At 36.9% G+C, this 22265-nt stretch overlaps 2 protein-coding genes across 2 annotated transcripts; both read left to right on the forward strand.

Moving 5' to 3' along the window:
* Positions 1 to 816: 816 nt before the first annotated feature.
* LOC311188410 (olfactory receptor 5B12-like) lies at positions 817 to 20291 on the forward strand (the record flags this gene model as incomplete). The annotated part of the gene is given in 3 exon segments (XM_084259510.1): positions 817 to 1003; positions 1006 to 1009; positions 19523 to 20291. Coding segments are annotated over 3 exon segments (960 nt in total).
* On the forward strand, positions 9844 to 10806 carry LOC311179969 (olfactory receptor 5B12-like; the record flags this gene model as incomplete). The annotated part of the gene is made up of 1 exon (XM_084247634.1): positions 9844 to 10806. The coding sequence occupies one exon, from the start codon at positions 9844 to 9846 to the stop codon at positions 10804 to 10806; it is 963 nt and encodes a 320-aa protein (XP_084103760.1).
* Positions 20292 to 22265: the final 1974 nt, after the last annotated feature.

Genomic DNA, 22265 nt, shown 5'->3' on the forward strand with positions numbered 1-22265 from the left:
TGGTAAGGATATAGGACATTAGATTTCACCCTAATATGGAATGGTAACATTGAAACATGCAGTCCTTCAGTTCATATGTAGACCAATAAATCTGTTCTCGTCTTTATGTGTCATACCTTAAACTATTGGTCTGCATCATATATCCAGAGTAATAATGAGTTCAAGAGAAAACTGATGGCTGATTGAAAATGAGCAAGAGCCAAGTAAACCATCCAGTACGTGGTGGAGCTAGAGTTGGCATCCCAATGTGACTTGTCTAGACTTTACTTTTCATTTTATTATTTCCATGTCTTTATTCCTTGTACATAAATTTCTGTAGTATTCTACTGTGTGATAAAACACATTTTATCTCCTATGAGAATATTGCAGACAATAACATGGTATGTTAAACTATCTCTTGGTAGCATATAACTGTTTTTTTAATATAATAAGGAAATAGAAAAGTGGTAATTGTAATGTAATAAATTGAATTATTGCATGAATATTTCATTTCAGTGTTTGAATATTTGACTTGGGAGGCAAACGTATCCTCATGAATAACTGATTTTGATTAAGTCATTCCTTTATCATTTCCTTGTGTAATCACTTATGAAGACAGAATTTTGGGTCATGTATTAACTCCTGAGTCTTTTTATCCTGAACACTGCATGACCTATCAATATTTTAAAGTGACATTTTCTTGTTATATGCATGTTAAAATCTGAAAATTCCACTTAAAGACACACATTAGTCCATTAGTCATAATAAGGTTCTTAAGAATGGTTACAACCCTCTTCCTCTTTTCTCAGTGTTGTAGGACATTCATACACCCTGCAGATGACCCCAATGGAGAACAGTACAGAGGTGACTGAATTCATTTTTGTAGGGATAACTGATGACCCAGAACTGCAGCTCCCACTCTTCTTCATATTCACCCTCATTTATCTCATCACTCTGTTTGGGAACTTGGGGATGATCGTGTTGATCCTCGTGGATTCTCATCTGCACACACCCATGTACTTGTTCCTCAGTAACCTCTCACTGGCGGACTTATGTTACTCTACAGATGTCACTCCCAAAATGATGTCCCAACTCCTTATTGGAAGCAATGTCATTTCCTACAATGCATGTGCTACTCAACTGTTCCTTCTTGCACTCTTTCTCACTGTAGAAAATTTTCTCTTGGCTGCAATGGCCTTTGACCGCTATGCAGCTGTGTGCAAACCCCTCCATTATGCCACTATCATGACCACAGACATGTGTGAGTATCTGATAATAGGTTGCTATATCCTTAGTGTCTTGACTGCCTCCATCCATACTGGGAACATATTCAGCCTGTCTTTCTGTAGATCCAATGTGATTAATCACTTTTTCTGTGATGGTCCTCCTGTGCTGGCTCTCTCCTGCTCAGACATCCACAGAAGTGAGTTGGTTTTATTTATTTTTGTGGGCATCAATGTTATCTTTTCTAATGTGGTCATCTTGGTCTCTTACCTGTTTATATTTATCACCATTCTGAGGATGCACTCCTCTGAAGGACATCAGAAGGCCTTTTCCACCTGTGCTTCCCACCTCACCACCATCTCCATCTTCTATGGGACTGGCATCTTCATGTACTTAGAATCAAACTCCAGCCATTCTATGGGCAGTGACAAAATGGCATCTATATTCTATGCCATCATCATCCCCATGCTGAATCCACTGGTGTACAGCCTGAGGAACAAAGAGGTTAAGAGTGCCTTTAAAAGAACTGTGGGAAAGGCCAAGTCTTCCATAGGGCTCCTATTTCTACATGTATAGAATCAACAATAAGGCACTTTCATGCAATTTAGATGTATCCAGGAAATTACTGATTTTCTCAATCGACAACTTTGTAAAATTCTAAAGTACTTCCCTCTAGTTCTTTTTTACATTTATAAAACTTGTCTTGACAAGTAGGAGATCTCAGGAATACAGTTTGAGAAGAATCAACAATGAACCCATAATTCTTCTTTTAAATTTTCTACTTTATTATATTACATTTCTTCATTTATTTATAGAATTATCCACACTCCCATAAGTACATTAACTGTCACAAATGTATTTAAATATATGGCCAGAATTTACCTCATTCAGGGAATCCCATATATCATATAACCATGAATAAATTGAGAAATGATTTCAAGAGATAAATGGCATTAGCCTGTTTTTATAGTATAATTTAATGATTAGGTATCTGTAAATACATTCCTTAATGTAGCTATAATTTTTAATATTGCCCTTATGTATATACTTTTAACTTTTATTGAAATTGTTACATGTTAAATTATTTTAACTCTTCAATTAAACCATCCTGGATATTGGGTTGTTACTAAGGTTTGTTTATTTTTGTTCTTTTTTCAGTGATAGTGAGTGTGATTACATTTTTATTGGGCATTTTTATTGGGCTTAATTTTCATTTTTCTTGACTCAGTATCCAGAAAAAACATCTTCATGTCACAATTTAATAAGAAAAACTGACAAACATATAAGAAAAGGTAAACAATAATTAAAGCATATTTTCATTCAATTAAAAAAAATTACAACATTTACTTTTAAAGTTAGGATGAATCCTTTGTCTTCAATGCTCATCCTGGGACATATTTCATGATCCTTCATTTATCTCTGCTATCAGGTCATCACTCAGAGGTCATCACTCAGGCTCAAATTACAAGTCAATCTAATTGGTCCTTAACAATCTCTTAATCTAAAGAAACTTTCTAATTTTGATATCACATTAGGAATTTTTCAGAGATGTGATAACAATGATAAAGATGCTTTCAATTAAATAAATTTATTATTTTACTGAGTCTAAAAATGATTTCATTGAATCATCAGTTCTTTCTATGTTGGCTTTTCTTTCAACATGTTTTGCCACAGAATTAGTGGGAACAACATTAGAACACACACACATTACAGATAGATAGATAGATAGATAGATAGATAGATAGATAGATAGATAGACAGATCTATCCATCTGTCTATAAACACTTCTAGATCTTGGAGTCTCATATGGGAAGAGTGAAAATGACCTTTTTTAATGTGGTGTCTGGAGTCTCAGATTTACAACTCTTGTGGTTTTTAGTGTTAATAAATCAGAATGATGTGGTAGAGAGATTTACATATTGGGACATGGCCTTCAGAAACAAAGATCACAGTGACACACTGTTTGATAGAGAAAGGTTTTCCTTTCGTTGAAAAAGAATCAGATCTCCATTCCCTTCAGGTTACTCTCACAAAATGCTAAATTCTATCTGAAGTAATTTAAATGTAAAGAATCAGGATTGGTTACATAATTTGCAGAACCCAGTGTAAGAACAACATGAAGCCCCTTGTTAAAAATTTACTAATAATTCCCAGTTGACGAAAGCCAAGCAGTAAACCCAGTGCAGGACCTTTTAAACACAGGATGTTGTGTGAATTGTACCAGCATCATGCCCTGAAACCAGCTCTGAAGAGTTCTCCACATATTAGATGAAGTCCATTTGTCTTAAACTCCCTTTCATAGAAAGTCAATAGGAATTTAATAAAAAGGCAGGTCCTGGACCCGGTAGTTGAGGAAACATTGATTTTGTCAAATATGCATGTAAAATTAGTCCAACATATGAAGGGCTATACAAATATTGTAAATACTGAACAAAAATCACCATTTAACTTTAGATTTATCTGTCTGCACATTATGCTAATATCCCTCATATGATAAAGATATTGGTAGAAGAATGAATTCAGAGGAAAGCAAGATTTTTTTTAACTTTTTTTTTTTTAATAGAGGCATGTTTATTTATTTGTTTGTTTATACATGCACTGGGTACAGCCAGAAGCGCGGGAGGGTGAGAGAATTCACCAGAGCCAGAGCGGGGAGCAGAGCAGGCAGAAGGACCAAAGTACACTGCTGAGGGGAGCAGCGGGCGGCAGGAGAAAGCAAGATTTTAATGCATTTTTAGTAATGAGAGCAGCGGGTTTCCTGCTAAGACAAGACAAAAAAACTTCTGTTGTTAGATGGTGAAAGAGAAATGAACACGGTGACTACTTTGGTGTGTGGGAATTCCATTCAGTCAGGTCTCACTGAGATAGATGTTATTGCTCAACATCACAAGGTAAGATCCATGAATTACTCCATTGTGATTTTTAAACCGCACAGACTATGAGGATTATCTTTGAGCCATGATACATTCTTGTTCAATTTGAGGTCATGACTTTGTTCATAATAATCCACATTTCTAAGTTACTGGGAATAAAGTGGTCTTCAGTCTGCTGCTAACTGTCAACACAGGGCATTTTTGCTTCAAAATTTGAGCTGTTCTTACAACCTGACCAATCTGGTTATATCATCCACCAGTCGTTGCTGTGGGTAACTTTGGTTTTGGGATAAGCATTTTATTTTGATTTGATTTGTTTACAGATTTTTGTCCCAGAGCAGACAATGAAAACAAAGTGCAAAGTCCTGCTAACTGTTGCATTCAATCTGGGTCTTTAGATTCTGCCCACTTCTTTTGACATCCTGAGGTATTTACAAAAAGTTTTCACTGTGTCTAGAGAAATCTTTCCAACTGCCTCTTGTCATTCTGCTAGGCATTGGCTGAAATGTTGATTTTCCTGATAAAATATTATAATCAATCAAATAAGAGAAAATTTTTACTGTTCTCCTTCAATCCACATGTCAGCATTTGCTGTATAATAACTATATGCCTATCTCTGCATTTGCTTCCTGTCTAACTTCTCCACTAGACTGAAAAACATGATGCTAAGAAGCTTGATTCTCTTGCATGGACATTGTACACCAGGGTTCAAGGGTGAGGTTGAAATCCATTTGGGATCAATAAATGGTTGAATGAGTGGATCACAATCATGGATGATGCAATTATTTCGGGTGAACCAAATGAAGCAATAATTCTGGCATCTACTTGACTTTCTAAGTGACAAAGCCCTTGTCCCTCTCCTCTGATATTTGTGCCAAATTGCCCTAGAGGTAATGATGCCACTTGATTTTGTATTACCAAAGAGAATTAGTACAAATAATGCTAATAAACTCTTGATCTCCCTTCACAAGCCAGAGCCATCTTCACAGACACTTTAATTGTTTTTCGCCAGTTGTGTGAGCGAAGAGCTGTTGCTCTCAAGCGGTTTTATCCCTTGAGAGTTCTTAACCTTTCAAGTCCCACAGGACTCCTTTGGACCTTACTTTAGAGTCCCAGGTCTAAGTGCCAGAGCCCCTTGGACCAGTCATACTTCCATTCACATGACTGTTAGTAAATGTCTATGACTTTCCTGCAAACTGAACTCCGATGAGAGCCTGCAACAAACCAGGACAAATACCTGCAAATAATTGGGCCTTAATTATGACTGTGATGATTCATCCCTTTCAGGTACAAGACATCACAGGGATTCTCTGGTTTTCTCATGACAGCTGCAGCCCTCCCGCGAGGAGGTGGTTGGGGGGCTAACTCTATTTTTTTCTAGTTTACAGATGGAGACACAGAAGCTCCATCAGCTCAGTGAGTTGTGTGAGAAGAGAGAAGACTTAGGTGACAAGAGATATAATGTGGAATTGATATTAGGTACTTACAGGCTAACAAGTACTTTTTCCTTTTTAAAAAAATTTCTAATTATATATACATATATATAATATTAGAGAACAGTGTATATATATATATATATATATATATATTTTTTTTACATCATTCTTCATTTTCGTACCATGCATGCTTTCTCCCCTCAGGTGTAGTCCCTGGGAATCCCCATCACCAATTTATCTGTGAGGCATCAACATAGTCCCTTGTGCTCTTCCCTCCTTGTTTTGATCTTTCTTTGTCCCCAACCTCCTTAGAATGCCTCTGATTTATAGTTGCCATTGATTTTGATTTTTAATTTATTTTAATTACTTTTCCCCCCTGATCCTTTATTTGGTTCTTCTATTTTTCTTTTTCTTTCTGCCTTATTTCACCGAGCATAATCCCTTCCAGTTTCATCCATGTTGATGTGACTGGCATGAGTTTACATTTTTTGATTGCTGAGTAATATTCTTCTGTATATATACACCACATCTTCTTCATCGAGTCATTTATTTTTGGATGTTTAGTTTGTTTCCGTATATTACCTATTATAAACAGTTCTGCAATAAACAGAGGGGTGCAGGTATCCTTTTGAATTAATGTTTTTGTGTCCTTTGGGTTCTTAATGTCACCTGGCTCTGGAGAACTTTTACCCTTTTGACCAAATTCTCAAGAACCTCTCCTAGGGTGTTTCCTTACTTTCATGGGCTGAATTTCTGATCTGAAACTCATATGGGAGTGTGTTGGATTTGCCTGTTGCATTGTTCAGGGAACAAGGTAAGAATCTGGATCAAATTTAGAGCCTGCATAAATTTGCAGGGGCAGAGGTAGTCAGGCAGACATATCAAAGTAGCCATTTCACCTTCCGGTTTATTCAGAACCCAATAGTGACTGTTTTGAGCATTTTTATTTATTTGTGGTATATAATAGAAAATACCTATCATGACCACCATGTAGATCCTCAGGGAAAATATGCATTTATCACCCCACAAGGCTCAAAGACAGGAGGATATCGTGTCCATGTTTTGCAATGTACAAGCTTGTATACTTGCATAATATAGACAAGTTATTATTAAGCCTTTCTCAGTTTCAAGCTTCCACTTTTGGAGTTTGGTAACAATAACTATATAAGCTGGTCCCTGGGTTTGTCAGTTTCAACTGGGATCTCAACATGAAAATTTGTTATAATATGGAGAGCACCTGGCTTCAATAATGTTAATGGTATAAAGGTATAAATGGTAAAGGAATACATGAAGGGGAAATCAGGCTAATAAATCAATTATAAAGTACACTGAGAGAAGAGGTGTCCCTCTCACACGAGATATAAGAATTTATGGAATTTACAGTATGAAGAGCTCTTAGGACTATATTTCTTGTGAATATTTTCTGACTGGGGACACCCAGTTTGATTAACTGTTAAATGACCCAGCTAAAGGGCTATAATGTAAATGAGATTATCTTGCCATGACACTGGCCTGAAACACAAAAACCATGACCTCTACCTGGCACTAGAGGATATGAATAACCCACAAGAATCATCAGTTACTGTCTGCCTTGGTCCACTCCATACCCTGCATTTTTTTGGACCTGTACATCATTGTAGGAATTATGACTCACACACAACCTGGTTCTCCATGTTGTAGGACTTGAGGAGGGCAGGGTGTTACAAGAATCTTATGCTTTTTTTTTTTTGAGGGAGCAGAGAGGAAGTCATTGTAAGCAATTGTGGATTTAGTTCTTATCATGTGGCGGGGTTCAGAAAGATTTGGTTATTTGCCCAAACTATCATTATGTAATAAGTATATGTGATTCCTAAGGTGGTACTTTGAAATTCCTTCCATTGACTCTGAATATCAGAAGCATTAAGTTGGTCATTAAAGGATAAGGCAAGAAAATAATTGTGTGTATGACTCTGGGGCTGAAGCGAGGCAGTTTAGACTGTGGGTGAATGCTAAAGAACTATTTCTTAATTACCAAGAACTTGAGCAAAGATTTTAATTCAAAATTCTATAGTTTCAAGCTTCAGCTCTCTTACTTGCTAGCTTTGTGATCTTCAGTGTTTCATTCATTGTTACCCCAAGTTTCAGCTTCCCCACATCTAAAATGGGGATAATATCTCACTGGTTGCAAGATAATTAATGGGGATACATGGATGCACATCGTGCCCCCAAATATCAAGTGCTTGAAAAATCCTACCACAGTTTCAGACAGTCTTGAAATTTGCATGTCTAATGATCAGTATTAATCGTTTGAGTGGGAAGATAGAGCTTAAATTAAGCTAAGACAAATTATTATAAGTAACAAAGTGAATAATCATAAACTCTATATTTTAGTGGCAAGGCAGTGTCTAAATTTGAGGAGTTGCTGAAGGTTTCATAGAAACTTTGAAACCTGTGTCAATCCTTGAGGAGGTTGTGAGATTGAATCAGGACATAGGCATCATGTAAGGAAGATTGCACTTTTTATTATGTCCAGAGCATCATGTTTGGACGTCCATAAGACATCCCCATTAGAAGAAAGAGTTATAAAAGATCAAAAAATTCTTCAAAGAAATTGTAAATCCTTATTCTTATCAGTAGTTTAATTTGGTCATGGGAGAAGAATTGTTATTAGTTCCTCACCCCTAGAGGAAAATGTTGGACTAAGACCCTCTCCTTCCCTTTGTGGAAAAGAAAGATGACTTTGGAAGAGAAAAAGCTTTTCAGTAAATCCTGTTTTCAGACCCAGATTTTTATGATGCTAGAGATGGGATTAATCATTGTTCAAGCTTTTATTAGCTTTCTAGATATACTTGGAACATATCCAGAATTGGACACTTGCTCCTTACTTTAGTCATTAACAACTTGATCCAAGTCACTATCATCTCTGGTATAGACTCATGAGGTTAATCCAGTAGAAAATGCAAAGGGAGAGGTGACAGGACCACAGTTTTCACTCTCCTATGGAAGCCCTCCTTAACCTCACCTGCACAATGGATCCCAAGGTAAAGCTGGTCACTGTCTTCAAACATTATGCAAATCTATGTTTATTGCATGCTTGTTAAGTGTCAGGCAATATTGTTATCCCCATGTTACACATGGGAATACTGAGGCTCAGACTCAACATTATGCAAAATGACTTGGAAGATAGAGTTTTACTTGGTATAGCTGGACAATCCATACACAGGTAGCAGAATAATACTGTGTGTAAAATTGGAAGAGGGTGCCAAAGGAATATGAGAGTAGAAGGAATTTGGATAGAAGCAAATGGAATGGGTGAGGATAAATTAGATTTATCCTAAATCTGGAATGGCTCTGTTCCAATATCCATCTATTCAAGGCATACAGAGATATCTCAACCTTAGTCTTTTTTTTTTTTTAAGATTTATTTTTATTTATTTATATAAGCACTGGGTGCAGTCAGAAGCGTGGTGGGGGGTGAGAGAATTCATCAGAGCCAGAGTGGGGAGCAGAACAGGCAGAAGGACCGAAGTACACTGCTGAGAGGAGCAGTGGGCAGCAGGAGAGGTCTACGTGCCATGTGGGACCCTCACTGGTGGCCAGGGATCGAACTGTCACTGCAGAGGCTGTGGGCAGCTTCGCAGCCCAGCGCTCAACTTCTGTGCCACCAGGGAGGCTCTCAACCTTAGTCTTAATTTGCAAAAAGTTAATACACCAACTTGTATTGTATATCAGGAATCATAATGAGTTCAGTGGAAACTGATGGCTGATGGATAATGAAGAAGACCGAAGTTAATCATTCAGTATATGGAAAGGCTAGAGTCTGCATGCAAGTGTCTTTTGTCAGGACTCACACTTTTTACTTGTTTTATCTAAATGACTTCATCACTTTTACACAAATTTCTATAGTATCCCACTATAGAACAAAATATATTAAACTGTCTCTATGCAGCATATAAATCTGCTTTTCACACAATAAAGATAATAGCAAGTTGTAACTGAAGTGAAATGAAGCAAATTACTCTCTCGCATCAATATTCCTTGACAGTGTTTGAAAATTTGAATTGGGAGGCAAGCACATCATCGTCAAACCAATGCTGGATTTTGTAAGTTATGCCTTGTAATTTCCTTCTTTAGTCACTTATAAAATAGAAGGATGGGTTATAACAGCAAATCTTTTTATCTTGAACTCTGTATGATCTGTCACTATTTAAAAATGATATTTTGTCATTTTATCTATTTTAAAATATGAGAATTCCTATCAAACACCTATATTGGATATAATGATGTCCTCAGCACAGTTGCGACCCACTTCCTCTTTTCTCATTGTTGTAGGACATTCACATGATCTGCAGATGACCCCAATGGAGAACAGTACAGAGGTGACGGAATTCATTTTTGTGGGGATAACTGATGACCCAAAACTGCAGCTCCCACTCTTCTTCGTATTCACCCTCATCTATCTCATCACTCTGATTGGGAACTTGGGGATGATCGTGTTGATCCTTGTGGACTCTCATCTGCACACGCCCATGTACTTGTTCCTCAGTAACCTCTCACTGGCAGACTTAGGTTACTCCACAGCTGTCACTCCCAAAGTGATGGCTCAGTTCCTTATGGGAAACAACATCATCTCCTTCAATGCATGTGCTACTCAGCTGTACTTTTTTGTAGTCTTTATCACTGTAGAAAATTTCCTGTTGTCTGTAATGGCCTTTGACCGCTATGCAGCTGTGTGCAAACCCCTCCATTACACCACCATCATGACCACGGGTGTATGTGAGGGCCTGATAATAGGCTGTTATGCTCTTGGGTTCCTGACTGCCTCCATCCATGTCTGGAACATATTCAGCCTGACTTTCTGTAGAGCCAATGTGATTAATCACTTTTTCTGTGATGGGCCTCCTGTCATGTCTCTGTCATGCTCTGAAAAACACAAAAATGAGATGGTTTTATTTATTTTTGTCTGCATCAATGTTATCTTTTCTACCGCAATCATTTTGGTCTCTTACCTGTTTATATTTATCACCATTCTGAAGATGCACTCCTCTGAAGGTCATCAGAAGGCCTTTTCCACCTGTGCTTCCCACCTCACCGCCATCTCCATCTTCTATGGGACAGCCGTCTTCATGTATCTACAATCAAACTCCAACCGTTCCATGGGCACTGATAAACTGGCATCTGTGTTCTATGCCATAGTCATCCCCATGTTGAATCCACTGGTGTACAGCCTGAGGAACAAAGAGGTTAAGAGCGCCTTTAAAAGAACTGTGGGAAAGGCCAAGTCTTCCCTAAGACTCCTATTTCTACATGCATAGAATCAACAATAAGGCATTTCATGCAATTTAGATGTATCCAGGAAAATACTGACTTTCCTGCTCAATACTTTTGTAAAATCCTAAAGTATATCCTTCCGGTTCTTTTTTATGATATAAAACATGTCTTGATAGGTAGGAGATCTCAGAAATAACAGCTTGAGAAGAATCAACCATAAATTTAATTCGTCTTTTAAAATTTCTCCTTTACTATATTTCCTTACTCCATTTATTTACAGAATTACCTACATTACCGTATGTACATTACAGTTGCAAATATACTTAAGTACATGGCCAGAAACACTACATACATGACACCCATATACATCACACATCCATGAATGAATTGAGGAATGATTTCAAGAGGTAAATGGGATTAGTCTATTTTTATAGTGTAATTTAATGATTTTTGGTATCTGTAAATGCATTCCTTAATGTAGCTACAATTTTTAATATAGCCCTTATGTATGTGCTTTTAATTTTTAAAAAATTGTTACATGTTGAATTTTTTTTTTTGACCCTTCAAGTTTGTGTCAACCATCCTGGATATTGGTTATTACTACAGTTTTGTTTATTTTGAGCTATTTTCAGTGATAGTGATTGTGATTACATGGGCATTTTTATGGAGCGTAAATTTCATTTTCGTTGACTCACTATGAAGAAATAACATCTTCATGTTATGATTTTAATAAGAAAAGCTGACAAGAGTATAAGAAAAGGGAAACAGTAATTAAAGCATATTTTCATCCACTTAAAAATCACAACATTTACTTTTAAAGGAAGGATGACCCTCCATCGTCACTGCTCATCCTGGGATGTGTCTCATGCTCCTTGCTTTGTCTCTGCTCTCAGGTCACCACTCCGGGGTCACCACTCAGGCTCAAATTACAGGGTAATCTAATTGGTCCTTAACAATCTCTTAATCTAACGTAGCTTTCTAATTTTGATATATATCAACTAGGAATTCCTCAGAGATGTGATAACAATGATAGAGATGCTTTCAAATAAAGAAATTTATTATTTTACTGAGGCTAAAAATGATTTAATTGAATGATCATTTCTTCCTGTCTTGGCTTTTCTTTTAACATGTCTTTTCCACAAAATGAGTGGGAACACTATTAGAACACACACACATTATATATCAATAAATATATATATATATATAGAGAGAGATAAATAGATAGATAGATAGATAGATAGATAGACAGACAGATACAGATCTATCCATTGGTCTATATATCTACTTCTAGAGCATGGACTGTTATATAGGAAGGGAGTGAAGACATCCTTTGTTGCATGTGGTATCTGGAGTCTCAGATTTACAACTCCTGTGGTTTGTAGTGCTAATAAATCATATTATGATGTGGTAGAGAGATTTACATATTGGGACATGGCCTTCAGAAGCAAGTGAAAGATCACAGCAACACACTGATAGAGAAAGGTTTTTCTTTTGTAGAAAACAAACTGGATTCAATGTCATTCTTCAAAGAAATAGAACAATTATTGATGAAATTCATATGGAATCACAAAAAACCCCGAATAGCCAAAGCTCTCCTGAAAAAAAAAGAAGGGAATGGAGGCATCACACTCCCAGACTTCAAACTCTACTACAAAGCCATAATCATCAAAACTGCATGGTATTGGAACAAGAACAGACATACAGACCAATGGAATCGAATAGAAAATCCAGAAATAAACCCACAGATTTATGGTCAACTAATCTTTGACAAAGGAGCAAAGACTATGCATTGGAGCAAAGAAAGTTTGTTCAATAAATGGTGCTGGGAAAACTGGGTCGCTACATGCAAAAGAATGAAGCTTGACCACTACCTCACACCATACACAAAAATCAACTCAAAATGGATTAAAGAACTAGACATAAGACCTGAAACCATAAAATATATAGAAGGAAATATAGGCAAAACACTACGTGATTTGCACATCAAAGACATCTTTATAGACACATCACCCAAAGCAGTGATAGTGAAGGCAAAGATAAACAGCTGGGACTACATCAAATTAAAGAGCTTTTGCACAGCAAAAGAGACAATAACAAAAACAAAGAGAAACCCCACCGACTGGGAGAACATTTTTGCACCCAACACTAATGATAAAGGACTGATCACAAAAATCTGCAAAGAGCTGATGAGACTCAACAACAACAAAGAAAATAATCCAGTCAAAAAATGGGCAGAAGAGCTAAAAACAAACTTCTCTGAGGAGGAAATGCAAATGGCCAACAGGCATATGAAAAAATGTTCAACATCACTTGTCATCAGGGAAATGCAAATGAAAACTACCATGAGATACCATCTTACACCAGTGAGAATGGCACATATTAAAAAAACTAGCAACAACAAATGTTGGCGAGGGTGTGGAGAAAAAGGAACTCTTCTGCACTGTTGGTGGGAGTGCAAACTGGTCCAACCACTGTGGAAAGCTGTGTGGAGATTTCTGGACCTACTAAACATAGAGCTTCCATATGATCCAGCAATTCCACTCCTAGGTATTTACCCAAAGGACACAGAAACATCAATTCCAAAGAACACCTGCACCCCTATGTTTATAGCAGCACTGTTTACAATAGCTAAGCTTTGGAAACAACCCAAATGCCCAAAAATAGATGACTGGATCAAGAAGATGTGGTACATATATACCATGGAATATTACTCAGCATTCAAAAAAGATAAACACATGCAATTTGCAGCAACATGGATGGCGCTGGAAGGGATCATGCTCAGCGAAATAAGCCAAAAAGAAAAAGAAAAATACCGGATGGTCTCACTCATAGCAGGAATCTAGAAAACTTAAATAAGGGACCAGGAAAATGAATATAAGAAAGTGAAAATCAAAATCAACATAAAAAATATGAACCAGAGACACTTTTAGGGGGGCGGGGGCGGGAGGGGAGGGATTGGGGTCAGAATGGGGGGGCTGCAATTGTATGGGGAATATAACAATAAAATTTATAAAAAAAAAAAAAACTAAAAAAAAAAAAAAAAAGAAAACAAACTGGATCTCCATTCCCTTCAGGTTACTCTCACACAATGCTAAATCCTACCTGAAATAATTTAAATGTAAGAACCCAGTGTAAGAACAAACAAAATGGAGCCCCTTGTTAAAATTTTACTAATAATTTCCAGTTGACTAAAGTCAAGCAGTAAACCCAGTGCAGGACCTTTTAAACACAGGGTGTTGTGTGAATTGTACCAGCATCATGCCCTGAAACCAGCTCTGAAGAGTTCTCCACATATTAGATGAAGTCCATTTCTCTTAAACTCCTTTTCATAGAAAGTTAGCAGGAATTTAATAAAAGGCAGGTCCAGGACTTAGTAAAGTTGAGGAAACATGGTTTTTGTCAAATATGCATGTAAAATTAGTACCAACCCATAAAAATATTATACAAATATTATAACTATTGATACCATTTAACTTTAGATTTATCTGTCTATACTTTATATGCTCATATCCCACATACTACAAACATGTTTGTAGAAGAATGAATTTAGAGGAAAGGAAGAATGTAATGCATTTCCAGTAATAAGAGCAGCAGGTGTTCCTGTTAAGACAAAACCAAAAAACTTCTGTTGTAAGATGGTGAATGAGAAATGAATATGGTGAGTACCTTGATGCATGGGAATTCCACTCAGTCATGTCTCACTAAGATAGATGTTAATGTTCGATATATCACAAGGTAAGTTACAGGAATTACTCCATTGTGACTTTTAAAGCACAGAGACTATAAGGATTATCTTTTGTCAATGATGGTTTCTTGTTCAGAGGTCATGAATTTGTGTATAATAGTACAGGTTCCCAAGTTACTAGGAATAAATGGTCTTCAGTCTGTCACTACTGTCAACAGGGGTGGTTGTTGCTTCAAGATTTGAGCTGTTCTTACAACCTGACCAATCTGGTTGTATCATCCACCAATCATCACTGTTGATAACTTTGGTTTTGGGATGAGCATTTTTATTTTGTTTTGATTTGTTTACAGATTTTGTCCTAGAGGAGACAATGACAAAAACTTGAAAAGTCCTGCTAACTGTTACATTCTATCTGAGTCTTGAGAGTCTGTCCACTTCTTTTGACACCTTGAGGTGTTTACAAAAACTTTTCATTGTGTGTAGAGCAATCTTTCCAACTGCCTCTTGTCATACTGCTAGGCATTGGTGGAAATGTTGATTTTCCTGATAAAATATCATCACAATCAAAAGAAGATTGTTAATGTTCTCCCTCAATCCTCATGTCAGCACATGCTGTATTAATAACTATATGCCTATCTCTGTGTTTGCTTCATGATTAACTTCTCCATTAGACTGAAAAACCTGAGACTGAGAAGCATGATTCTCTTGCATGGACAATGTACACCAGGGTCCTAAGGTGAGGTGACACCTATTTGGGACCAATAAATGGTTGAATGAGTGAATAACATCAATAATGTGATATTTCAGGTGAAGATAGGGAAGCAATAATTCCTGGGATCTACTTGATTTACTTGTTGACAAAGCCCGCGCCCCTCTCCTCTAATATTTGCATCAAATTTCTGCCCTAGAGGTAATGGGTGTCACTTGGTTTTGCATTATCAAAGAGAATGAGTAGAAATATGTAAATAACCTCTTCATCTCCCTTCACAAGCCAGAGCCATCTTTACAGACACTTTAATTGCTTTTCTCCAGTTTCGTGAGAGAAGAGCTGTTGCTCTCACAGGGGCTTTAGCCCTTGGGAGTTCTTAGCATTTCCAGTCCCACAAGAATCCCTTGGACCCTACATTAGAGTCCCAGGTCTAAGTGCCAGGGTCCCTTGGACAATTCATTATTCTATTCACATGACTGTTAGTAACTGTCTAGCACACAATGATCTTCCTGCAAACTGAACTCCAATGAGAGCATGCAACAAACACCAGGACAAATCTGTATTTGTCCTTATTTATGACCTTAATTATGACCATGATGATCACTCCTTACAGGTACAAGACATCGCAGGGAATCCCTGTTTTTCTCATGATAGTTGTAGACCTCCAACAAGGAGGTGATTGGGGGCCTAGCTCTTTATTATTTCTAGTTTACAGAGGTAGACACAGAGTCTCCAATCAGCTAAATGAGTCACATGAGAAGAGAGAAGACTTAGGTGAGAAGAGAGAGAAAATTTGGAATTGGTATTAGCTATTTTCATGGCTAACAAGCATTTTTTCTTAATTTCTTCTTGCTCTGGAGAACTTTTACCTTTTTGACCAAATGCTCAAGAACCTCTCGTAAGGTGTTTCCTACTCTCATGGACTGAATTTCTAATCTGTGACTCACATGGGAATATGCTGGATTTGTCTGTGCATTGTTCATGTAGCAAGGTAAGTCTATAGACAAATTCAAAGCTGTTTAAATTTGCAGGGACAGAGGTAGCCAAAATATATCTAAGAGTCATTATGCCCTTGGCATATCCCAAACTCAATAGTGACTATTTTGAGCATTTTTATTTATCTGTGGTTTATAACAGAAAATACCTATGGTGACCACCATGCAGATCCTCAGGGGAATGTATGCATTTATCACACCACAAGACTCAAAGAAATTGAGGGCATCAAGTCCCTGCCTTGCAATGTACAAATTAGTATAACTTGGACAAGTCATTAAGCCTTTGTTAGTTTCATCTTCCTCTTTTGGAGCGTGGAAACATCAGCTATTTAGGCTGGTCCCTGGATTTTTTCAGTTTCAAATGGGATCTCAACATGAAAATTCATTACAATATAGAAAGTGCCTGGCATTAAAATGTTAATGGTATAAAGATATCAATAAAGATATACATGAAGTGGAAATCAAGCTAACAAACCAATTATAAAGTGAACCGAGGACAGATATGTCACTCTCACACAAGATGGAAGAATTTATGGAATTTAAGGTATGAGGAGCTCTTAGGACTGAATTTTTTGTCCTGAAGATTTTCTGACTTGGGACACCCAGTTTGATGAACTGTTAGAGACCTAGCTAAAGGACTACAATAATGTAAATGAGATTATCATGCTGTGACACTGGCCTGAAGCACAAAAACCATGACCTTTACCTGGCACTAGCTGATAAGGATAACTCACACAATCATCATCAGTTAGTGTCTGTCTTGGGCCACTTCACCCTGCACCTTGGGACTGTGCATCACTGTAGGACTTATGACTCACACACAAACTAGTTGTAGGACTTGAGGGAATGCATGTTACAAGAATCTTTTGCTTCTTTTAATTTTAGATGATTTTTTTTGAGGGAGCAGAGAGGAAGTCATTGTAAGCAATTGTGGATCTTGTCCTTATCATGTGGCTGGGTTCAGAAAGATTGATAATTTGCCCAAATTCTCATTAGGTGTAAGTCTATAAATTTCCAAGGTGATACTTTCAAATTTCTTACAATGACTGAATATCATAAGCAGTAAGTTGGTCATTAAAGGATAAGGCAAGAAAATAATTGTGTGTATGACTTGGGCTAAAGCAGGGCAATTTAGACCGTGGGTGAATGCTAAAGAACTATTTCTTAATTCCCAAGAACTAGAGCAAAGATTGTTATTCAGAATTCTATAGTTTCAAACTTCAGCTTTCCTACTTGCTAGCTTTATGGTCTCCAGTGTATAATTCATTGTTACCCCAAGTTTCAGCTTCCCCATATCTAAAATGGGGAAAATATCTCACCCTTTACAAGATTATTAATGGGAATACATGGATGCACATGGTGCCCCCAAAAACCAAGTGCTTGAAAAATCCTACCACAGTTTTAGTCAGTCTTGAAATTTGCATGTCCAATGATCAGTATTAATCCTTTGTATGGGAAGATAAAGCTTAATTTAAGCTTAGACAAATTATTGCAAGTAACAAAGTAAATAATCATGACCTCCATATTTTAGTGGCAAAGCAGTGTTTAAAGCTGAGGAGTTGCTGAAGGTTTCATGTGTCAATCCTTAAAGAGGTGGTGAGATTGAATCAGACATCAATATCATGTAAGGAAGATTGCACTTTTTACTTATGTACAGAGCACCATGTTTGTGGAATTACAATCTATGAGCCCCCCCATTAGAAGAAAGAGTTATAAGAGATCAAAAAATGACTCAAAGGAAATTTTAAATTCTTTTTCTCATCAGTAGATTAATTTGATCATGGGAGAAGAATTCCTATTAGTACCGCCCACCCCATAGAAAATGTTGGATTAAGATCCTCTCCTTCACTTTGTGGAAAAGAAAGATGACCTTTTAGAAAAGGAAATGCTTTTCAGTAAATCCTGTTTTCCAAATTCAGATTTTTATGATGCAAAAGATGGAATTAATCATTGTTCAAGCTTTTTTTTTAATCTTTCTAGATATACTGGAAACATTTAGAATTGGATACTTGCTCCTTACTTTTCTCACTAACACCTTGATCCAAGTCACCACCATCGCTTCTATAGACTCATGAGGTTAATGAAAGAAAATGCAATGGGTGAGATAACACGACCCCAGATTTCATTCTCCCATGGAAGCCCACCTTAACCTCACCTACACAAAGGGTCCCAAGGTAAATCTAGTCACTGTCTTCAAACATTATGCAAATCTATTATTATTGCATTCTTTGTAAGTATCAGGCAATATTGTTATGCCCATGTTACACACAGGAATACTGACATTCATTATGCAAAATGACTTGGAAGATAGACTTTTACTTGGTATAGCCGGCCAATCCTTATATAGGTATCAGAAGATACTGTTGTAAAATTGGAGGAGGGTACCAAAGGAATATGAGAGTGGAAGGAATTTGATAGGAGCAAATGGAATGGGTGAGGATAAATTGGATTTATCCCAAATCTGGAATGGCTCTGTCCCAATATCCATCTCTTCAATGCATACATAGAAAGCTTAACCTTGGTCTTAATTTGCAAAAGTTAATATACCAGCTTGCATCACATATCAAGAATGATAACGAGTTTCAGTGAGTTCAATGGAAACTGATGGCTGTGTGATAATGAGCAAGACCCAAGGTAACCATTCAGTATATGGAAGAGCTAGAGTCTGCATGCAAGTGTCTTTTGTCAGGACTCACACTTTTTACTTGTTTTATTTAAATGACTTCATCACTTTTACACAAATTTCTATAGTATCCCACTATAGAACAAAATACATTAAACTGTCTCTAGGCAGCATATAAATCTGCTTTTCACACAATAAAGATAATAGCAAGTCATAATTGAAGTGAAATGAAGCAAATTACTCTCTTGCACTGATATTCCTTGACAGTGTTTGAAAATTTGCATTGGGAGGCAAACACATCATCGTCATAACCACTACTGGATTTTGTGTAAGTTAAGCCTTTATTACTTTCCTTCTTAATCACTTATGAAAATAAAAGAATGGTTTATAAAAGCAAAATCTTTCACTATTTAAAAATGATATTTTATTGTTATGTCCATGTTAAATCTGAGAATTCCTATATAACACTGTACTGGACATAATGATGTCTTTCAGCATAGTTGTGACCCATTTCCTCTTTTCTTATTGTTGTAGGACATTCACGTGATCTGCAGATGACCCCAATGGAGAACAGTACAGAGGTGACTGAATTCATTTTTGTGGGGATAACTGATGACCCAAAACTGCAGCTCCCACTCTTCTTCATATTCACTCTCATTTATCTCCTCACTCTGATTGGGAACTTGGGGATGACCGTGTTGATCATTGTGGACTCTCATCTCCACATGCCCATGTACTTGTTCCTCAGTAACCTCTCACTGGCAGACTTAGGTTACTCCACAGCTGTCACTCCCAAAGTGATGGCTCAGTTCCTTATGGGAAACAACATCATCTCCTTCAATGCATGTGCTACTCAGCTGTACTTTTTTGTAGTCTTTATCACTGTAGAAAATTTCCTGTTGTCTGTAATGGCCTTTGACCGCTATGCAGCTGTGTGCAAACCCCTCCATTACACCACCATCATGACCACGGGTGTATGTGAGGGCCTGATAATAGGCTGTTATGCTCTTGGGTTCCTGACTGCCTCCATCCATGTCTGGAACATATTCAGCCTGTCTTTCTGTAGAGCCAATGTGATTAATCACTTTTTCTGTGATGGGCCTCCTGTCCTGGCTCTCTCCTGCTCAGACATCCACAAAAGTGAGAAGGTTATATTTATTTTTGTTTGCATCAATGTTATGTTTTCTACCGCAATCATCTTGGTCTCTTACCTGTTTATATTTGTCACCATTCTGAAGATGCACTCCTCTGAAGGACATCAGAAGGCCTTTTCCACCTGTGCTTCTCACCTCACTGCCATCTCCATCTTCTATGGGACAGTTGTGTTCATGTATCTACAATCAAACTCCAACCGTTCCCTGGGCACTGATAAATTGGCATCTGTGTTCTATGCCATAGTCATTCCCATGCTGAATCCACTGGTGTACAGCCTGAGGAACAAAGAGGTTAAGAGTGCCTTTAAAAGAACTGTGGGAAAGGCCAAGTCTTCTATAAGACTCCTATTTCTACATGCATAGAATTAACAATAAGGTATTTCATGCAATTTAGATGTATCCAGGAAAATACTGACTTTGTTGATCTGCAATTTTGTAAAATCCGAAAGTATATCCTTCCAGGTCTTCTTTTATCTATAAAACATGTCTTGACAAGTAGGAGATCTCAGAAATAACAGTTTGAGAAGAATCAACTATAAACTTATAATTCCTCTTTTAAAATTTCTCCTTAATTTATTTCATTACTTCATTTATTTACACAATTTTCCACACTCCCATATGTACTTTTACTGTCAGAAATATACTTAAGCACAAGGCCAGAAACACTTCATTTATGACACCCATATACATCACGCACCCAAGAATAAATAGAGGAATGATTTCAAAAGATAAATGGGAATAGTCTATTTTTATAGTACCATTTAATGATTTTGGTGTCTGTAATTACATTCCTTAAAGTAGCTAAAATTTTTAATATAACCCTTATATATGTGCTTTTAACATTTATTAAAATTGTTAGAGGTCAAAATATTTTATTTTAACCCTTCAAGTTGGTGTCAACCATCCTGGATATTAGGTGATTACTAAGGATTTTTTTTTATTTTGTTCTAATTTCAGTGCTAGTGATTCTGATTACATGGGCATTTTTAGGCATTTTTTAGGCAGCACAATTTTCATTTTCAATGATTCATTATGCAGATTTTACAAAGAAAAGCTGATAAGATATAGGAAAAGGGAAACAGTAATTAAAGCATATTTTCATTCACTTAAAATCACAACATTTACTTTTAGTAAGGATGACCCTCTGTCTTCACTGCCCATCCTGGGAAGTGTCTCATGCTCCTCCCTTTGTCTGTGCTCTAGGTCACCACTCAGGCTCAAATTATAGGGCAATCTAATCGGTCCTTAATAATCTCTTAATCTAACGTAGCTTTCTAACTTTGATGTATATCATGCTAGGAGTCCCTCAGGGATGTGATAACAATGGTAGAGATGCTTTCAAATAAAGAAATTTATTATTTTACTGAGTCTAAAAATGATTTCTTTGAATGATCAATTCTTCCTGTCTTGGCTTTTCTTTTAACATGTCTTTCCCACGAAATGAGTGGAAACACTCTTAGAACACACACACATTATAGATCGATAGATAGATAGATAGATAGATAGATAGATAGATAGAGAGATAGAGAGATAGAGAGATAGAGAGATAGACAGGTACAGATCTATCCATCTGTCTATATATATGCTTCTAGAGCTTGGACTCTTATATGGGAAGAGTGAAGACAATCTTTTTTGCATTGATGTCTGGAGTCTCACATTTACAACTCTTGTGATTTTCAGTGTTAATAAATCATATAATGATGTGGTAGAGAGATTTACGTATTGGGACAAGGCCTTCAGAAGTAAGTAAAAGATCACAGCAACACACTGTTTGATAGAGAAAGGTTTTCCTTTCATAGAAAATGAATCAGATATCCATTCCCTTCAGATTACTCTCACAAAATCTAAATTCCATCTGAAGTAATTTAAATGTAAAGAATCAGGGCTGGTTACATAATTTGCAGAACCCAGTGTAAGAAAAAACAACATGGAGCCCCTTGTCAAAAACTTACTAATAATTCCCAGTTGACTAAAGTCAAGCAGTAAACCCAGTGCAGGACCTTTTAAACACAGGATGTTGTATGAATTGTACCAGCTCCATGCCCTGGAATCAGCTCCAAAGAGCTCTCCACTTATAGATAGTTACAAAAAAGCGCAAAATCCTGTTAACTGTTATATTCAATCTGGGTCTTTAGATTCTTCCCACTTCTTTTGACACTTTGAGGTCCTTTAAAAAAGTTTTCACTGTGGGTAGAAGTGTGTAGAACAATCTTTCCCAACTCCCTCTTGTTATAATGTTAGGCATTGGCTGAAATGTTGATTTTCTTCATAAAATACTATAATCAATCAATTGAAGAAAGTTTTTACTGTTCTCCCAAAATCCTCCTATCATCATTT

This window comes from Talpa europaea (assembly GCF_964194135.1).
Source record: "Talpa europaea genome assembly, chromosome: 1".
In the NCBI taxonomy this organism is placed as follows: domain Eukaryota; kingdom Metazoa; phylum Chordata; class Mammalia; order Eulipotyphla; family Talpidae; genus Talpa; species Talpa europaea.